Below are 19,065 nucleotides of genomic sequence, written 5' to 3'. Positions count from 1 at the left end.
CCTACTAGAAAGTTGGAGGTGTTAACTACATTACAGTGCATTATAAACTATTAGATGTTAAATGCTAAATAGGGGCATATAAAGTCTGATGGTTCATCTTAATCACCAGCAACAACAACATGTAAACTACTACTGAGTGAACTTCTACTTGTCTTTGGCACCATCTAGTGGTCAGATCACACCAAGCAACAACAAAAAAGTCATGAAAAAAGTCAAATAAACCGCTTTGGTGTTACAACAGACACACAAAATGAGTCAAAGGAGTTGTATTGATGATTTATTCTTAAAGGTAAACATTTTATTCAAAAATAAATTACCAGAGATATCTTTAAAAGGCAGACAGACAATGTCTCGGACCCACTCGTCACAATCAACAAGATCTTCCTATCTGAATATTCACACGTTTCTGTTGGTTCCCCTCTAAAAGGAAAACTAATGTAAACCTACAGCATGTGTCTTTAACAAACCACCGACTGGTAAGTTGATCAGGAGGAGAAAGAGGAAAAAACAAACAAAACAAAAAGTCATTGTCAACTGATTCACTATAAAACGTATACAAAGTGTATTTAAATATTTAATCCGACATACATGCCTGATCTGTAATATGAAGACAAAGAGACTGTACAGACTGGCGCTTGAGGTGAGAAAGTATGTGGATGGAATCAATGTGAGAGAGCTCAGACAGATGTGGTGCAGCTGTTAGTGTGATGAGCTAATATAAAATTGCTGATTTATTCAAAGAAGTTACTGTAGCGGAAAAAAATTACAGTTTCATTATGAGCTGCTTTGAGTAGATCCAGCTCAGTTAGAGAAATCGTCAGCAGTGGACTGAATTATCTTGTCAGTTAAAGGAACATTGGGAGACAGAAAAGATTGATACTACTCTTCAGCCGTTCAGTTAAACATAAAGCTACAGCTGGTTAGCTTAGCATAACGACAGGACACACAGGGAACAGCCAGCACGACTCTGTTCAAAGTTAAAACCAGCAGAACAGAGAAGAACACAAGCTCACTGGTTCCAGGCTCTATGCTAAGCTAACAAGCTTTCCATCAACAAGAGAGTTGATTCATATATTTTGCTTCCTTAAAGTTAAAAATGGCAACAACAGGTGTTTTAATCCATGAATGATTTAGCAAACATCTGAGCTGGACTAAGAATGAAACGTACAGCCTGTGGTTCTTACGCCTCAACCACCTGCAGCAGAGGAGAGGACTTGAAATGAACTACATCACTACATCTGGGCTCTAAAAGCTCCTCACCACACAACACAGTCGCTCTGAACACCATGCACAGGTCCGCTACAAGAAAGTGAAGGCCAAGTAAAACACGTCAGGTCCTAAAATAACAAAACAAACAAAAAGAAAATGAGCCGAGAGGATTCGAGGCTTCATACAGCTCTTCAGTTTGACGATCACAATATTTCCAAGATGTACAGGTATGTCATCTAGAAGCAACCTGAGCCCAGAGTTCAGTTCTGTAAATGTAGTGTGAGACAATAACTAATGGAGGCAGACAGAGAAGAAATACAGCTTAGCTGAATTTTCTGTAATCATTTTTGTTCCAGACAAATTTGACCGTTTCATTTGTCTCTCCAGCTTGTCAAGGATCAAAGAAGAGAACAATCATTATCAACAGTTTTCTGAGTCGATTAGTCGTTGTGCTTGTGTTGTGTTATCATCAGACTGAAGAGGAAGAGCTGTGAAATGTCTGGCCTTTAAGACAAAATGATTGCATTAAAAGGGTTTCAGTTTGCATCCAATGTTGACAACAGCTACCTACAGCGATGTCAGTTTTCCCTGAATTACAGCTCTGTCCTACAGTGAGTGCAGTCTGTGTGTGTGTGTGTGTGTGTGTGTGTGTGTGTGTGTGTGTGTGTGTGTGTGTGTGTGTGTGTAGGTGTGTGTGTGTGGGTGTCAGTCAACCTAAATTACAAACTCATCTATCACAGCATGGCACACGGCAGAACATCCTTCAGGTTTTGGCAAGAGTTGACGCAGCCAGCTTCTCTGCTCTGTCCTCTCATGCAGTATCTGATTTGAGGCACTGGGGGGCGATGAAGAGCAGGGCAGCCTGCGAGCCTACAGGTCCACAGCAGACAAATAAAAGACAGGGCAGCCAAGTGATTTGGGAGGGAGGGGGGGCAAATAAAAAGAGCTTTGGTGTTGAACTAGTTCCCCAGTCCTACGGCTGAACGCGATGAGTGAGTATGTGGGAGGGTGAAGAACACGACGACGAAGAAGAGGAGGAGGAGGAGGAAGAGCATCAGTGAGTCTTTAACTTGGTATGCTGTGAGGCCTGTTCAGTCAAACTGGCTTTGAGGGAGTTTACCACCGTCTGTCTGACGCTGTCCTCCATATATTGTTCACTTAGAGGCTTCAAAACCTGCGGCAGAGAAGAGAGGAGACAGAAGGGTTCGGTCAGCGTAAGGTCATTTTAGACTCGTCTGAAACGGAGACAGAGAAACTGAAAGAAAGCAGGTTAGGAGAGAAAAAGGAACAAAAAGGGGATGTAGTCTCCAACGTGGCGACCACAGCAAGACACCCACTCAACAAAACCTCTTTAACTGAAAAGTTAAAAGACAATCTTTCCACATTCATCAGAATAAGATGATTGAAAACCGTTCGGGCAGGATGCTCCGGGTCCTCGGATCCAAAGACGACCCCTGATCGCGTCCGCATGTAAAGAATAAGAATCCAGCACCGTCGGACCGACAGTTAAAAAAATAAAGAAGCCAGCAGAAGTTTGGATATGAGGAGTAAGTTTAAGAGTCTAAGTCAGCCAGCCAGCAGCTAGTTAGTCTTCTTGTAGTTGTTGTTGAGAGGATGCAGAACGTGGAGTCCCAGAGCGGCTCCTGAAGGGAGGGAAGGGAGGAGAGAGACGGGCCACGCCAGGCGGTTCCTGACTGGCTCCAGGAGTTTGGAAAACACCTGAGAGGACAGCAGGGAGGAACAAGAGAGTTAAACAAGGAACAAGACCAACACAAGAGGACAGGGTGGGAGAATAAAGGACAGGAGAGGTGGACGGGGAGGTCTGGTAGGAGGTGAAGGAGAAATAAAAAACGCACCAATACATCCACCAGACAAATGAATATGGAGGAGAAAGGAAGTCAGGTAGAAGATCAGAGAAACAGGAAGAGACACGTCTCACCTTTCTGACCGTCCTCTGTTAAAGCAGGGGAGGCAGGAAGAGGGAGAAGTAACAGGAGACACCAAACATTTATGAAACAGATACAAATCAGATTTGTCCTCCTGAGAAACGTGAGTGTGTCACAACAACGACTGAAGAAGGAATGAAGAGAACGTGAAGCAGGTTTCAGTGTGGAAGTGAAGGATGGGGAGACGATGGTGGCAGACACATGACATTTGAGTTGGTAGGAGAAAAAAAACTGAGGAAAAATAATATAGATGAACACATGTATATTATATATGTTAGAGGAAAAACAGCAGTTAAACATGACTCACTTAAAAAGCTTCAAATACCCAGTGTTTATATAACACAGTCTTTCACAGCAGAATAAATAATTATAAAACATATGATAAATTAAAATAATTCATATAACTGTCCAATGCACTTTTTTCAAACTAACAAAATTGAGAGCCAACTATTACTAACTTATTAATCGGCACTTCTAAATTGTTGCTGGTTCTAGCTTCATAACTGTGAAGCTGTTTTTTTTTCTGGCAGAAAATAAAACATTTACAAAACAGTATGAACAAACTGAGTTTAAAATCGTCTCTCTAGTGTCTGAGAAATCAGGCTATTTATCTGTATTTAAACCTCAAAATGTCAATAATGATAAATGATCCTTAGATTCAGGGCAAATGTAATTAAGTTTCCAACACATATCATTAAATATAATTATTGTCGACTGTTTATCAGCCTTTAACTATAATAATCGTTACTATTTTCTACATTTATTATTCAATTCAAGCTAAATATTTTAAGTAACCTTTACAACCTCTCATCACACAGGGTGAACAAACACACATTACACCAGCTCCTCACCTGTTCCCAGATTGTGTCGGCCACCAGGTCTATCGCCGCTCCCACCTCTCGAAACTCTCCAGAATACTTGACGTACGCCCAGGCGCAGAGCGTCATCAGCGCAACTCCCATGACCAGGTTAGCGAGTGCCGCTAAGGTGCTAAGGCCGATGAAGCCCGTCACCCCAGAGACCACGTAGGTAACGAACATGACTGCGAAGAGCGTGGCGGGCGTCCGTGCTGCGTAGAAGATGTTTTTGCCGTCGTTGTGTTTGGAGAAGTTGGTGTAGGCCTCGTCCAGCTCTGACTCCAGCTGGTTCTGGTAGCGCTGGCAGAACTCATCGCCGCCCATTTTCTTCACGGAGCGGAAGAAATGCACAGAGTGCTCGCGGAACTCGTCGTGGCAGCGCTCCAGGTCAGCCGGGGCAATGTAGGGCTTGTCCCCGCCGCAGATCTGCTCAGATAAATGAGAAATGATGAACACCAAAGGCTAATAACAGAAACATTACAACTTACTTCTCTCTGGCGTTAGCTTGAACTGATAACAAGGTTCTCACCTGCTCCATGTTCTTGCTGTACATGTCTTTGGCTCCTGCTACAGCGGTCAGGTTGTTAGCTTCTGCTGTCGCCTGAAAAGCAGACGGACAATCAGACACATAACATAATGTATGAGATGATGATTAAAACCTACAACGTCAGACTCTAAAAGATGCCTTTGAATTTTAACTAACCTGCAGCATGGACTTTGGGTGAGGCAGTTCCTCCCCTTGGTAGATCTTGATATAAGCCTACAGGAATAAAAAACAATGCAGATGGTGAAGTGTTTCCTGTCCAATGTTGAAGCTCACACGGGAATTAACAGCATGGAAAATACTTGAGGCACAAAGCGGGTGTGTCCATGTAACATCAGGCTTCAATGAGGTTTATTTGCTCTAAAGTTTTTAGTTTCAGTTTTATCATCCCCTGGCTAATCAGTATGAAACTTTACATACCTTGAAGTACTCCAGAAGATCTCTGCAGGTGACTTTGTTGCCTCCGATCTCCTTCTCCACCAGTCGTCCAGGAGCCAGGAGCAGAGGCACCAGCTTGGTCAGCTGCCTTTTAAAGTCATCATCGATGTCTGAAACAATCAAACACACTCACTGATTGTATTTCTGCCGCACGACGTCTCAGTTCAACATGCTCTCTGCATTACTAATTCATGTGTGTCGCTTTGTTTCTCACCTTTCAGCCTGCCGTCAAAGTTCGGGTTAGTAGCCACCTTGAGGCCGGGATGTGGCAGCAGGAAGCAGCCGATGTTGGAGAAGCAGGAGTGGATGTGCTTCCTCACGTTCTGCAACTCTTCGTGTTGGTTCTGTTTAACCTGCGTCAGCAAAAAGCAGCACAGTGAACGGGTTTGCTAGTCTTCGTCCCTCTAACACGGACTCCAACATGTGTTCAAATATCAGGGTAGAAAATATCCAGCAGTCTGAGTTCTCCAGCAACAAATATGCATGAAAACTAAATCTCACCTGCAGTCTCTTCTCCAAGAAGGAGTTTCCTCCTTTCAGTCCATAGTCGTGTTCATAAGGGTAACTCCAGTCCCGAATCAGGAACATAAGGGACTGAAACACAAACAGAGATGCAGTTAGAAACATTATGCGGTTTCTAAAAAAAAAAAATGCTGATGTAATAATATTGATCATCTTTCATTACAAAACGTGCGATTTAGCTTTCTTTTTCTCCCTTAGTGTTCACACCTCGTGTTTTATTTAACAGGACCCCTCCCTGTCTCAGTACCGGTGCCCACCCCAAGTCTGAGTGAATGTCTTTGTGTGTGCTTTTATATAGTGTGTTGTCTCGTCTGTGCTCATGATGCTGCTCCTTATGTCTTTGAAATTGCCCCTCGGGGACCAATAAAGTGTTTTGAATTGAGTTGTTTTATTTAACAATCACTCATATTATCCATTTTCTATCTGTACATGATGATTTGTGTGCATGTTCAAACCTACATGACGTTCATAAACTAAATTTACAAATGTTCTCCTCCTATTCACGTGCACACAATGAACAGAAGTACCTGGAAAGGTTTCAGGTAGATCTCTTCCATTGCCAGCCGGCCATATTCTGTGAAGAGCTGAACATGAGAGAAAAACAAATTGTGTTTAACAAGTACAATGTGTGACAGACTGATGCTAGATTTTCCTGGGAGGAGATAAAAGATACAAACCTGCAGATGCTGCAGATCGTCCTCCTGTATGTTCTGGGATAGATTGTAAACCTAACACACGCAAACAAATAAACAACACGACACTTAATGTTTTGTGAAGAAAGGGACAAAAGAATAGTTTCTATATTAGTGCTGTAAGTGTTACCTGCACGGAGCTGGTCATTGTGCTGAGAGCAAACACCGTGGCGCAGTCCTTTATGGTGGACTGGCTGTCAAATGCTCCCTGAGTGTCAACAAGCAGCACGGCAACCTGTTTGAACAAGATACAGTAATGAGTGTGTGTTGTTGTGTGTTTAACAAAACGTAAATGAAGTATTTAAGAGGGGGCACATCCGGAGACACACAATCTACCTTGCTGCCATCAGGCTTGTCCACCACAAAGACCTCGCTCCAGATTTGAATTCCTGTGGTTTCCCTCTCGCAGCCTCCTCTCCAGGTGAACCCTGTCAGAGGCTCATCGTCGCCTCCTATCCACGTGTTGTTCTCCTTCTACGGACAAATAGAGAGGGACAGAAAAAAAAAACAAAGAGACTGAAGTTCACATGGAGTAAAAGGGCAGATGAGAAAGTAAAGAGTGAAGGGCTGGAGGAGGCGGAGTGATAATGATACAAGAGAAGGGAGGAGTAATAAGAAATAAGTCAACAAACTGAAGTCCACAAGGGTCTGGCACAGATTCGCACCTCGTGGACTTATACAACTTCTGTGACAACACTATATTACAGCCTTGTGTCCATATTGGTGTCAGGTTTAAGCAGCACGCTCACACTTCTGTTAGAAAACATTACTGATATTAGTCACCTAAGACTCCAGCTACTTTTTGATGTTTATGTGCCTCTGTCGTTCAAACAACTTGTCATCAACGCAAACTGGGAAAGTCAGTTACTGATCCGCCTCATTTTTAAGTGTTGATGTGATTTACAGTTTTATTGTGAGAACAGTGACATGTTTGAACAGATCACTCTGCAGCAGGAGATCGGATTAGAACTAAGGCAAGAGGCAAAAATATATTCTCAGTGATGCGTTTGTTACCGAAACATTTGTCATGATTGTGAAACAAGCTTCAACACATTGTGACTATGTCTGTTTATCCCATACAACACAGAACCGCTAACCACAAGAAGGAAATTTAGCTCCAAAGGCAAATACTCGATTTGCAAGTCAGAGCTGTGATTCCTCGTTACACAACAACAGAGAGTCAATAAAGAGCATTCAATCCCTTGGATGTATCATGGGAAGGATTCAACATCTTTTACTGCTTTTATAAATGGAATAATAGTCATCATAATTTTGGGTTTTTTATTTATTTATTTTTTATTTTACACGTCAGGACAAATAATTAGAGGCCTCTGGTTGGTGGTCAGCAGTCCAATCAGAAGGACAACAGAAAGTCACCTGGTACTAGAAATGGAGATCACCTGTTTACTGGGAATGTCTCTTAAGAGGCTGAAGGCACCGGCCACATTAAACTGACCTTTATTCAATTTATTAAAATCAATAAAGTGAAAAAGGGGTGACTACATTTTATAGGCACTGTATGTTTTATCTCTGCTCAGAGTCTAACTACAATCTGATGAAAGCACGTAACAGGATCATTTGTCATTTGATAATAAATGCACACTGATAATAAATGCATGCTGTAAAAGTTGTCTACGTGCATTAAGGCTTCATGTAGCATTACCTGTTGTCAATAGCTGAACAAATGGCATCATTGTGAACATAGTAGCCCACAGTTTCCTAGAGTGTGTACGTTGTATTATAAAGAGTGCTTGTGAGTGTAATGTGATCCTGAGTGCTTCTATATGTCCAGCTGCCGTCAGAACGTCTACTTGCGTCAGAAACAGTTGTTAGATGGACACAAACGGGAAAGCTGTGTGTGGTGCACCATTATCTGTTTACAAGTCTGGAACTCTCACTCTGAAATCACATTATGATTCACTTCAAGACACTTGTTTTTGCTCGCCTTCTACACACAAGGTACACAATATACTATCAAGTCCCAGAGGAAGGAGGATGTGTTGTATTGTTTTTTAGCTGTAAACTGAAACTGTGATGGATGATTCTTTAACCATAAGGTTTTTTATGGCTGGTTTGTTGTATAGGTCTACATTATACAGTACATATGTGTCAGGAGTTATCCAATCAGAAGTAACCATCTCTAAGTACATACATGTGGCCTACAGGTAACATTTTAGATGTGGTAGAATATTACGCAGAAGTGATGGATGTCTTTCCACCACTCTTTCAGGACTGTGAATAGTGTTATTTGTGGTGTGTGCATTCTGACACAGGGACATGATCCACATTACAGAACATAATGAGTTGTGTTATGTTGAATTATTATTCATTTAGGTATTTCTATGTCTGTCAATGTGGCCAGGGCACATGTTTATACAATGACACTGTCAATTCTGCTAATCAATCCAAAAATTTTCTCTCATCAACTCCTGATTAGTTTTCTGTGGGTAAAACAGCAGGTAGCATGGTAACACCTAACATATCTAACAATAAATTACTTGTACAACATGGAAAATACCATAATAAATAAATTGATCTGCATTTGTAAACACACATTTGAGATGAGATTTATTTTTTGATATCAACACAGGATTCACCAGCGATATAAACTGAATCAGAATGAATGTACATCGATAGCTTGGTGACCTCCTTAGAAACAGATTTAATGAAATCATTTCACAGCTTTTCAAGCTGTCAGCATCTACGACAACATTATGTGTTTGGTATTTAACAGTAGGTATGAAAATAACATAATTTCATCTCACCTGGTTGTACATGTAGCGCAGCATGAAGTCCAGCAGGAACGACTTGCCCTTGCGAAAGGCCCCGGCCACAGACACGACCACAACGTTCAGGTCCTTCACGTGATCCTGCAGCAGGATTTTCTCCAGCGCTGCGGCATCCAGTTCAAAGCTGTGTTCATCCTCGTTGGCCAGAACAATCTGGATGGGTCTGGCCTTTTCTTCCTCTACCGCAACCTGGAGACAAGACGTTGCAATCAGTTTTGTTTTTTTTCGACAATGTGAGAAGTGATTAACTGCTGATGAGGCAGGAAGGAGACAGAGAACTGAAAATAAAATGGAACCGAGGCGGCAAGTGTCACATGAAAACTTTCAGGAGACGTTTTTTGGAAAGTTCATACATTTAAGAGCCATGTGAATAGAGATGACATCTCAATCTTTGCCTATTCCTTTCGTTAAAATGTATAGCACATATTTTTCTTGTTTTCTTTCATATAGATTTACCTTAACACACATTAAAACCTTACCTCTTCCTGCAGAAATTCCTCATCTGTTGACGGGGTGAGGCTGGCATTTTTGCGTGATTGTGAGGCCCTCTTAGTGAGAAGCGGTTCTTCATCCAGGTCTTCGGGTCTGGCTAAAGGAGGCGTCTGCTTATGCCGAAAATTGGGAACATCTTCCACACCGCTCAGGCCTGTAGATAAAATGACAAAATGCAAAATGTAGACAGCAAGATAAAATTACAGCGGTTACGTAACATTATGCTGCGTGATAAGAGAGCGAAGGAAGAATGTGGAGGCAGGTTTATGTGGTATGACATCACGTTTCTGTAGAATAGTATTTTTCTCACATAGTATCGTTTACATGAGAGAAACTATTATTCAGAGAGATTAATGAGAAAGTGAAATGCTCTATATGGATCAAACTGAAAACGGGAGTGTTTCCAACATTTTTTGCTGGGCTAAATACTGTTATCCTCTCTGGTCCTCCCATCTAGGTCAAGCCCCAAAATAGCTTAGCTCTGAAAATCACAAAGGGCCAAAAAAAAGGACACAAGTAAAGTAAGTTACCAGGACAGTGTTGATGTTTTTTTTTTTTCTCACTAGTTTTTGTGTTTCTATGAAAGTTTATTCCTGCAAATCTAAGGCATTTTCCTCTAAATGTAAAGATGTAACAATACAAATCGTCTCAAGACGCTTCACAAAAACCAGCCTGCAACCTCCAGAGCAAACCTGAGGGCGACGGTGGGAAGGAAAAACTCCCTTTAGTCACCTCCTTTACACAGAAATCACAGGTGATGATTAGGAAGACACCTTGAGTACATATTCAACGCGACTATCTCCATCCACAAAACAGGTTGGACCACTAGTATTAAGTGTTACTCACTCAAATATTTAACTGATTACCCATTGAGCTGTACTGCTGTCTCAGCTGTGTCTCGGACATTATTCACACTAGGGTTTGGCCAAACAACACGACCCATCCCTTCTAATTTGGCTACCATCCTCCATTAGCGACCGACCTACGTAAAAGTCACTGATGTCTGTCAGACACACAAAAAAGGGCACGCACAGAAGAGTAAAAGTTCATCACAAGCTCCTGTTGTTGTTTCAGAGACGCCCTTTAGATACACAATGCAGGTTGAACTGTTGAGAAACTTTCCAAAACCTCACAAAAATATTAAATTCAGCATCACATGAGTGACAAAGTTCAACAGCAAATCCTCACAATTAAGAAGCTGTGTGTAGGGAGTGTACATGAAGCACTGTAACTGTGTGTTGATCACTACTGAAAGAAAATGCATTTGTAATGCGGCTTTTACCGGTTAGACCGGGAGACTTCCTAATCAAACGTCTTCCAGATGCGTGATAACAGAAAAGACATCAAAGTGCAAACACATTTTTTACAGCCTTCTTCCATGCCTGCAGGTAATACCATCAGTCATTATTGATTTCACATTAGATAAGTCCAGTTTCCATCAGCTCAGAACTATTTCAAAAATCGTGTGCATTCTATCACCCTCCGACCTAGAAAGAGTTATTCACGTGTTCATATCATCCAGGCTGGACTACGTAACTCCCTCTACTCAAGTATTACCTAAACCAACATCTCCAGTCTCCAATTAGTCCAACGCGCTGCCATCCGGTTATTAACAAGGTCAAAGAAGCGAGACCACATCACTCCCATTCTTGCATCATTACACAGGCTCCCCGTTCATTTCAGGACACACCTCAAAATTCTTCCTAAATCTCTGCGCTTCCCACCCCTTACACCACCACCTCTTCTGTTGCAGCCCCTCAGCTCTGCAACCAGAAGCCATGAGAAGCTCTGACTCTGTTGAGGCTTTTAAAAAGCACCTGGAGAACCAAAAAACAGATCAGATGTTTAAACATTCAGAAGACAACTTGAAGCGAATTGAAAATCTCTTTCTCTTGTGAAATAAACCGTGCTCTGTGCCTAATCAAATAGACAAATCAATAAGACAGATTGCTACTAGCTGACTAGTCTAACTCAAGTATCCAGTAACATTTAAGCCTCTGTGGCCCTAGATTTGATGGTTTGTCCCTGCTGCTTATCAGACGATTCAACATGATGAATTAGCTGCAGAACGCGTAGGTGAGAAGGAGCTCTCTCTGATTGGCTCGTGAAGAGGCCAAGGCCAAATGGCACAAGGACGGCACTTCATTTTTCCACCTCATCCTTCTTTGTCTTAAGTCTTTGTGTCCACACAGGCGATGCCACGGTCAGCCTTTACTGCTGGTAGTTTATTGATGTTGGCTTGATGTGTCAGTACATTTAAGCTTGACTGTACAAATTGTACAAACAATCGACAATTAATCATTAATGGTAGTTTAAAGAATGTCAAAGATACTTGCTCAGTAGGATCAGCTGTGAACGGGACATCCAATCTGTAGCTGCTGCAAAGAGCAGCTGCAATGCTGCAAGCTCACGGCAGTTACAGTAATCTGCTCCGCACACAAATTAGCTCTGAGCATTTTCTCAGTCTGTGGCATTGCAGGCTCACATCGAGTCCAGAGCGGCACTCAGCAGAATGAAGTGGCACAAACTGCAGCCGTAGAGGGGACTCGCACAAAGGCACTATTCTGCTGGGACTGCGAGGAGCCTGTATTGCAGCAGAATGCAAGTGAGAGACAAAACACAGTAAGCATGCAAGGAAGCACAACGGAGCCCGTGAAAAACCATTAGCTCTGCCGATGTGCGCACTCACTACCACAACTTTCACACTTCATGATAAAGTGCCTAACGCACTGTCCTGCTCCTCAGCTTGCAGAAAACGAGGACACAACTAAAATTAGCCACCTTACCACTTCTTATCTTATAGAGTCACTGAGCAGGTGTGAACTAGCCTGTACGTTTCCCATCCCATTCCCACGCACACAGAAGTTAGCAATGGATTTGTCTGCACGGCACGCAACACAAACTAAGAAGGAAGCATCACGCATAAACATACTGTCGCATCCATTCCCATCTCTAGTCTATCTTTAACTGGGCATAGCAGGAATAGCCTGCATATGCAAGCTAGCCTACATCTCAGCGCTATATCAGAAATCGGCTCGGCCTTCCCTCGACTCCTGCGCTATATCCGAGGCTTTGATAGCACCGTGGTCCACTTTACTTAAGCAGCTGTCTAAATATGGAAGATTTCATGCTTTCTAAGGGCATTTTTTTCCTGGCGCTTTCAAAAGATTCAGAGCAGGAGCCCTGGGGAGTAGAGCTGCATCATGTATTAGTCAAATGTCACTTTACATTTTTCATAAGAGGGAAAGTTTAACAGTTTTAACTGTTGAGAAAGAAGCAAAAATCTTCTTTCTGCTGTTGCAACTCCTGATTATTAGTTCCAGGGATTTGCAAGCAGGGTTGCAACACCTTCTTCTGACATCCAGAGACATGCAGGCATAACCGAGTTGACGGAAGAGAATGTAGCCCATTAAAATGCAGGTACAGTGACTTATACAGTCAATAAACAACCTGACTTTGTTTTTCCGAACACGAGTGAAGGAGGGAAAATGTTCTGTTGCAGCAGGAACACCAATAGCTTCCCTGCGAGGACAAAGTGCAGATTAAGAGCGGCCACGGTTTATGAATTGCCACAGAGACACGCTGGCATGCATGAAAGCAGACACAAGGGTTATCTCAATAAGAGACTATGGATCATATCTCAGCGATGAGTCAAGAAGACCAACTCTTCACTATTTGCTTACAAGCCTTCACAAGGTTAAACAAATGGTGCAGACATTTGCATTATTGCCACCTCTTTTAATTAGAAATTAAACTGCGCAGTATTACATCAAAGTAACACTGTCAAACATGCTAAGAAAATGCAAGAATTTCAGACTGAAAAATTACTCAAATGAAAAAAGTTGCAGAATAATTTTCTCTTGATCAAGCGATAGTTTCAGCTCCACACCACACTGCTTTAGGTCATATTCAAGGACAGTGCAGTTATCTTTTGGGGCCTGTATGAGGCCAACTTAAAAGTAATTTGCACATTTAATGGTTTGCAAATGAAAAGTTAGACCAGAAAACAACCTCAACAATGAATCTTGAGAACTGCCATCAAAGCAAACAGCCCTGCAGGACATAAATGAAATCACATCCACATTTTAAACAACATTTTCAAGCTTAAACTGAGTTTAAACCAACCTATGTTTATGTCCATCTTTTGCTTCTTTTCATTTATAGTTCCCGATCAAACACAAATACTTTACTCATGTAAATTATCCCGTTATTTAAATGGTCTTCCTTGCGTGTACAAGTCTACTTGCAAACTGAACACACTAATAATAGGGTCTTTAAAAATATCCGAGTCATTAGTGTGATGAGATTAGCGTAACGTAAAGTGCTTTGTGAAACTGCGGCACAGAGAACTGGTTTCAAAGTTCAGAAACAACACGCTGGTACCAGTTCCCGGTGACGGTGCAGCTGTAGGAGCCGGTTGCGAGACAATAACCCGGTGGGCCAGGTGAAAGTGACGAGCCGGACAAACGAGGCGACAGGTGTCGCGTCGAATTTTGTATCCGGGTCAGAAACAGTTTCAGACAACAAGCTTTTCTGTTCGCCGCCGAAGAGAAAGCGCATTGCGCGAGAGAGAAAATACAACCTGATAAAACGCATCTCACTACAGCTCATGTTCACAGAGTTTGAACCGTGTTGCCACCGTGTTTGAGAGGAGACACATACTCTGGCAGGGGTACCACATTTCGCGCAACACCGCGGGTCCCCAACTGAAAACAGAAAGAAGGCTAACGGAAAAGCGACAAAGACCGATGAAAGACAAATATCGTCTCTTTTAATTCCCACTCAAATTGAGTCTCCGTCGTCCGCTCACTCTTACACGTTCACCACATAAACTCAAAATCAGTTTACCTTCGCCAACGACTCGGTTTTTGCAGTTGGGCTCGAAGTGATTTCTGCTCCTCAGCCCGCTCACCTCCGCCATCTTGGACAACTGAACTGTAGCGTGGCTGACGTCAAGGAAGCTGTTTTCTTCTCCGCTGAAGTTCAGGCCGCAGCTGGGTCAAGAGCACCGCTCCACCAGGACAGGAGCTGGGCTTTTTGTTTTAATTAGCCTTTCTTTTCAAACATATATTATTTTTAATGTACTACCACCGAATATGTGAACATTTTGTGATATTATTGTAAACAATTAACCCCCCGAAAGAATAAAAAATATTGGCAGGAACTGGGTCATTTTTTTTTTTTTTAATGTTTTATAGGTGAAGGGTGAGTTGGGTGAGTTTACGGTCTACAAAAACACACTAACTATAAAGTACTTTACAGATTTGAGTTACAGTTTTTAGTTTAAACTAAAAGTCAATTACCAACATACAGCCACTTTCCACTTAGTTGGGCAATTTTGTGCAGGATTGTTACATCGGAATCAGCTTTATTGTTCCAGGAATGTGTGCACATACAAGGAATTTGACTCCGGTCGCTTTGCTCAACAGTACAAGAAAATAAAAACAACACTTGAACAAGCATAAAATAAAAGCGTATGAAAAATAGAAAAACTGTACAACATAAATAAGACTTTCAGATAAAAAAAAATGTATATACATCTGTAGATGTAGACATATATACAGTGAATTTGAACAATAGTATGCACACGTAATGAGAGTATTAGATTACAATCAAATATATTGTAATCTAGCAATGCTGCAAAACATTTTGTTCAGTATAATGTTCACTTGATAAGGTCACTTTGGAGGATGTAGTTAGTGGTTCTGTACTGAACTAAGCACACAAGTTTTTCTTTTATTTAGCCTGGTCCACTGACTAAAATGAGTTGACAAAATAAAAGAAACTTGTGTTGGTACTATGACAAAATGCAATTAATAAGTGGATTAGTGCAGACTGTTGTATTAGAATACATTTGTTTTCACTAGTGTACCTACTGAACTGGCAGGTGAGTGTATAATCACATCTCTAAGGAGCACTGAATGTGAAAGACATAAGATGTTTAAGAATTTAGGTTGTGGGACCCTGTGTTTTGATATCAGTGGATAACAATATTTGATTTAAATCTTAACATACATCTGCTAGTCCAGGACAAAGTTCAGTCGCTTACTTAATATTCGACATGCTCATATTTAGTAATTCGACACCCAAAACATAACTTCATCAAATTGCAGAACATCATTACAATATAAATATTTTCATTTTTCTGCATCCAATCCTGTCTTTATCCTCAACAACACGTCTACATTCCAGGAATGTGAAACAGGAATCTAGGAGGAAATTGTCTTGGGATCCTGCCCACACTAACTCTTCAAGAACAACCCACTGTATGAAGCAGTAAATCTCACTATAGTGTCAAACCTCAAGGAACTGTTATGTAGGGATTATTTAAAATTTAAATTTAAATATAAAACTGTTGTCAGGAAACAGTTCATGTCTCCACTATTGTTTTTGTAAATGTTTTATAGGTGAGGTAACTAAGCTACTATGACCAATTAATCTTCCTTGTGAAACATGCAAGTATATATACATATAGTGTGTTAGCATGTGTGTTAGCATGTTAACATGTTTACCACTAAATGACTTTAATATTGGTTAATTGTGACATACACATAACATTTGTTATCATTCTCTTGTCAGTTTAGTCATTCCTTCACTGTTATTGCCTCTAGTCTAGATGTACTCCTAATCATTAGATGGCGTGGTGCACACAACCTTGGCAGAGGTTAACTTTGTTTTCACAGGTTGACCTCAGTCAGTACAGAGATAAGCTCTATCTGCTGCGTTTAACCAGATAACTGTGATCCAGTAGAGAAATTGCCGTGCTCCTCTTGTTGGCTTTATGGTGTTTTAACTGCGCTCAGTCATGCTGTCCGCTAAACAGAAAGTCGTAAAAACTCTTCTCCTTGTGGATAAACTCACTTCACATGTTTGCCCAGCTGTTCAGCATTACCCGACTGACACTGTCGGCGGAAACACTATCTGCTCGCACAGACACATAAATAGGTGGATGGCTTTCCTTCAGCCCTTGTAATCCTACAGTATGTCAGGTCCCACTCGACTGGGGACACCTAGACTGGTCCTCAGTTCGCTAACAAGTGAATATGTTTAAATAAATCAAATACAATTATCAGAAAGGGGGGCACGTGCACATGTAAGTGCTTCTGTAATCTTTTTAACAGAGCATTTTAAATAGTTTTTCTGCACTATACTGAGCACAAGTTATAGCACAGATGTTAATAAACATATCCTGTGTTCCAGTGGCCTAAAACTAATTTATTCATACCCACAATAGAATGTAAGATATAAAGTGTACTGATTTGTGTAAAGAATGGCAACATTTCTGATGTGACTGTGCTTTGACCATTAAAGTATAAAGGGATGGATAATGAAGGATAAACAAGCATCATCTAAGCAACAGCACTTTAATTTTGGAGTTTTTCATTATATACACTCAGACTTTAGAGCATATTTGACACAGTTTGATCATCCATGCCGCTTTTTTTTTTTTTTTTTTTTTACATAATACAAATAACATTATGTGGATTTAGCACTTCCTCTGTAAAGTTATTTAATGAAAACTACCTAGAAGTAACCCTAAACACTACAGCTTGAAAATGCATCAAACAGCCTTCAGCCACTGTACTTGGTTTGGTCTGTGCTGCAACAGTCTGGTCTATTTGCACTCGCATTAAAGATCTGAGTGCTACCAAACAAAGCTGCTGTTTGGAGGAAGTAATCAAAGGGAGTATTGTAACCTTCTAACTGATGTGAACCTGGACACACAAGCACACGTATCAACACAAACACTCGTACGCTGAGAGGAGATTGTATGCGGATTTAAAACTCACCCTAAAACAGGCGCCAATGAGCCAATCACTTCATAGCCGACTAACTGTGGTTGGATGTTTGGCGGATGTTCTCCCAGGGCCAACCCCACATATCCAGGAGATCCTGCTCCATCCCAGGATTAGATGTGACATTTAGCAGTGACTGGAGGTGACTCTCTTGTCGTTCCCGTGAGTGGATACCACTGTTAAATTCAAAGTCACTAATACAGCTTTGTGTTTGAGTTTTCTGGTTGTAACGGGGTATTTTTTGGACAAGAAGTAAAGAAAGAACAATTTTTTTCTTGCACCACAATGCTCGGTAGATGTGCTCCAATCACTGTATATGATTTCTTGTTAGGATTATTATGAGCTGTATATGGTCTACAGGAAGCTCTTTGTCCTTACGTTAAGTGGATGAGGTCAGAGGTTAAACATAGGAAGAGGTCAAGACAAACATGGTAGGAGGAAGTTCAAGGGTGTCAAAGTGACAGATGGAAAATAATTGGTTTTTTGAAAGAGACACAGAGAGAGAGAGAGCTAGCAGTCGTGTTAATCTGCGTCTGCGCTATTATTAGCTAGTCCCATCGACTGGCAGAAATATGAGAGACACACACGTGATGACTGATAATTTTAGAGAGAGGGTCAGTGAACGGGGACAGAAACCCTCAGATCACTTCTGAACTCCAGATGTGTGCGTCTGGAAGTCTTCTACAGGGGATGTTTGGTTAAAGCCTTTCCTTTTCCCTTCCCTTTAACTACCAGACCCTTGGACTTCTGTCACACTTAGTTTAAATATATTTCACATCCACTGTACCTTCAACTAAACTGCAAAAGTGTGAGGCTCCTGAGTAGAAGCCTCCATCTAGTGGCCAAACCAAAAGATACATTACCTTTAAAGAAGAAAAAGAAAACAAAAACAAAACAAATCTATTATAGCAATAACAGGAACACTGTGTGAAGGCAGAACTCCTCCCTCTAGTGGCCAGAGGACAACAGTACAGAATGACCGCAGGAGTGAAGAACACTCATTTTCCAGGAAAGAATAGACCTCACTTGTACTGACACTATAAGGTCATTGGGAAGAGACGTGGACACATCTCTATTTTACAGTAAAAAAAAAATAATCTTAAAACAATATGCTCTATGATTTTTTTTCTGTACTCTACAGACCACAGTGGTATGTCACTTCATCTCAAAAAACAAAGTAGGTTTAGTTATTTCAGTGCCATAAACCACAACCACAGGATCACATTTCACTTAAACAATTAGACGATACACGGCCATTGTAATCCGGGAGGACCAGTGGGACATGGAAGAAATGGGGGTGTTTACAAATACCATATCTGTCTCTGTCTTTCAACTTGGATTCAAACTGCCTCACCACTTTAAAATGTACTTTCACTATGAAGTCTGTAAGACCTCTGAGCTGGACTGTGTCTCTCCTATCGCCGTCTGCTTTTTCTAAATCTGGACCTTGCAAACAAGGTCACGGAGATCTCCAAATGTATGAGCCAGCCAGTAGTTTTAAATTTCCTCCCACAATGCGAGGCTCTTGTCACCTGACGAAGGCTTAGCCCGAGAAATGACGACGCTTCTTCTTGCCTGGGTCAAACCGGTGACGCTACAAACAACTCCTGGATGCAGAGACTGTCCATCAGCTGGCAGCTCCAGCTGCCTTGACCCATATGGAGGCTTCCTCTAAGTTCACCCCATCTGAAGCATATCTTAGCAAACCAGGGATAGTTAATGGTCAAGTGACGTTTATAACAATCACGTCCCTTAAAATGAAAACAATTCCTTTATATCA

General features: G+C 41.4%; 1 protein-coding gene across 2 annotated transcripts; it reads right to left on the bottom strand.

Moving 5' to 3' along the window:
- Nucleotides 1-264: 264 nt before the first annotated feature.
- LOC125019266 (atlastin-2-like) lies at nucleotides 265-14,479 on the bottom strand. Of its 2 annotated transcripts, none has more exons than XM_047603936.1 (14): nucleotides 14,338-14,479; nucleotides 9,477-9,643; nucleotides 8,974-9,186; nucleotides 6,545-6,682; nucleotides 6,339-6,443; nucleotides 6,194-6,244; nucleotides 6,044-6,100; nucleotides 5,496-5,588; nucleotides 5,209-5,347; nucleotides 4,977-5,104; nucleotides 4,716-4,772; nucleotides 4,542-4,613; nucleotides 4,007-4,438; nucleotides 265-2,383 (listed from the first exon to the last, which is right to left on the bottom strand). In XM_047603936.1, exons 1-14 carry the CDS (start codon nucleotides 14,408-14,410, stop codon nucleotides 2,264-2,266), a joined length of 1,845 nt encoding a protein of 614 aa, XP_047459892.1. In that variant the 5' UTR covers nucleotides 14,411-14,479; the 3' UTR covers nucleotides 265-2,263. The 2 variants fall into 2 exon arrangements, with proteins under 2 accessions (XP_047459892.1, XP_047459891.1); XM_047603935.1 differs by lacking the exon at nucleotides 265-2,383 and adding an exon at nucleotides 2,390-2,928.
- Between the last annotated feature and the right edge of the window lie 4,586 nt (nucleotides 14,480-19,065).

The sequence above is a fragment of the Mugil cephalus genome, chromosome 13 (genome assembly GCF_022458985.1).
Source record: "Mugil cephalus isolate CIBA_MC_2020 chromosome 13, CIBA_Mcephalus_1.1, whole genome shotgun sequence".
In the NCBI taxonomy this organism is placed as follows: Eukaryota; Metazoa; Chordata; class Actinopteri; order Mugiliformes; family Mugilidae; genus Mugil; species Mugil cephalus.
Note: the sequence above shows the minus strand (reverse complement) of the source record. Positions and strands in the feature narration are given on the sequence as shown.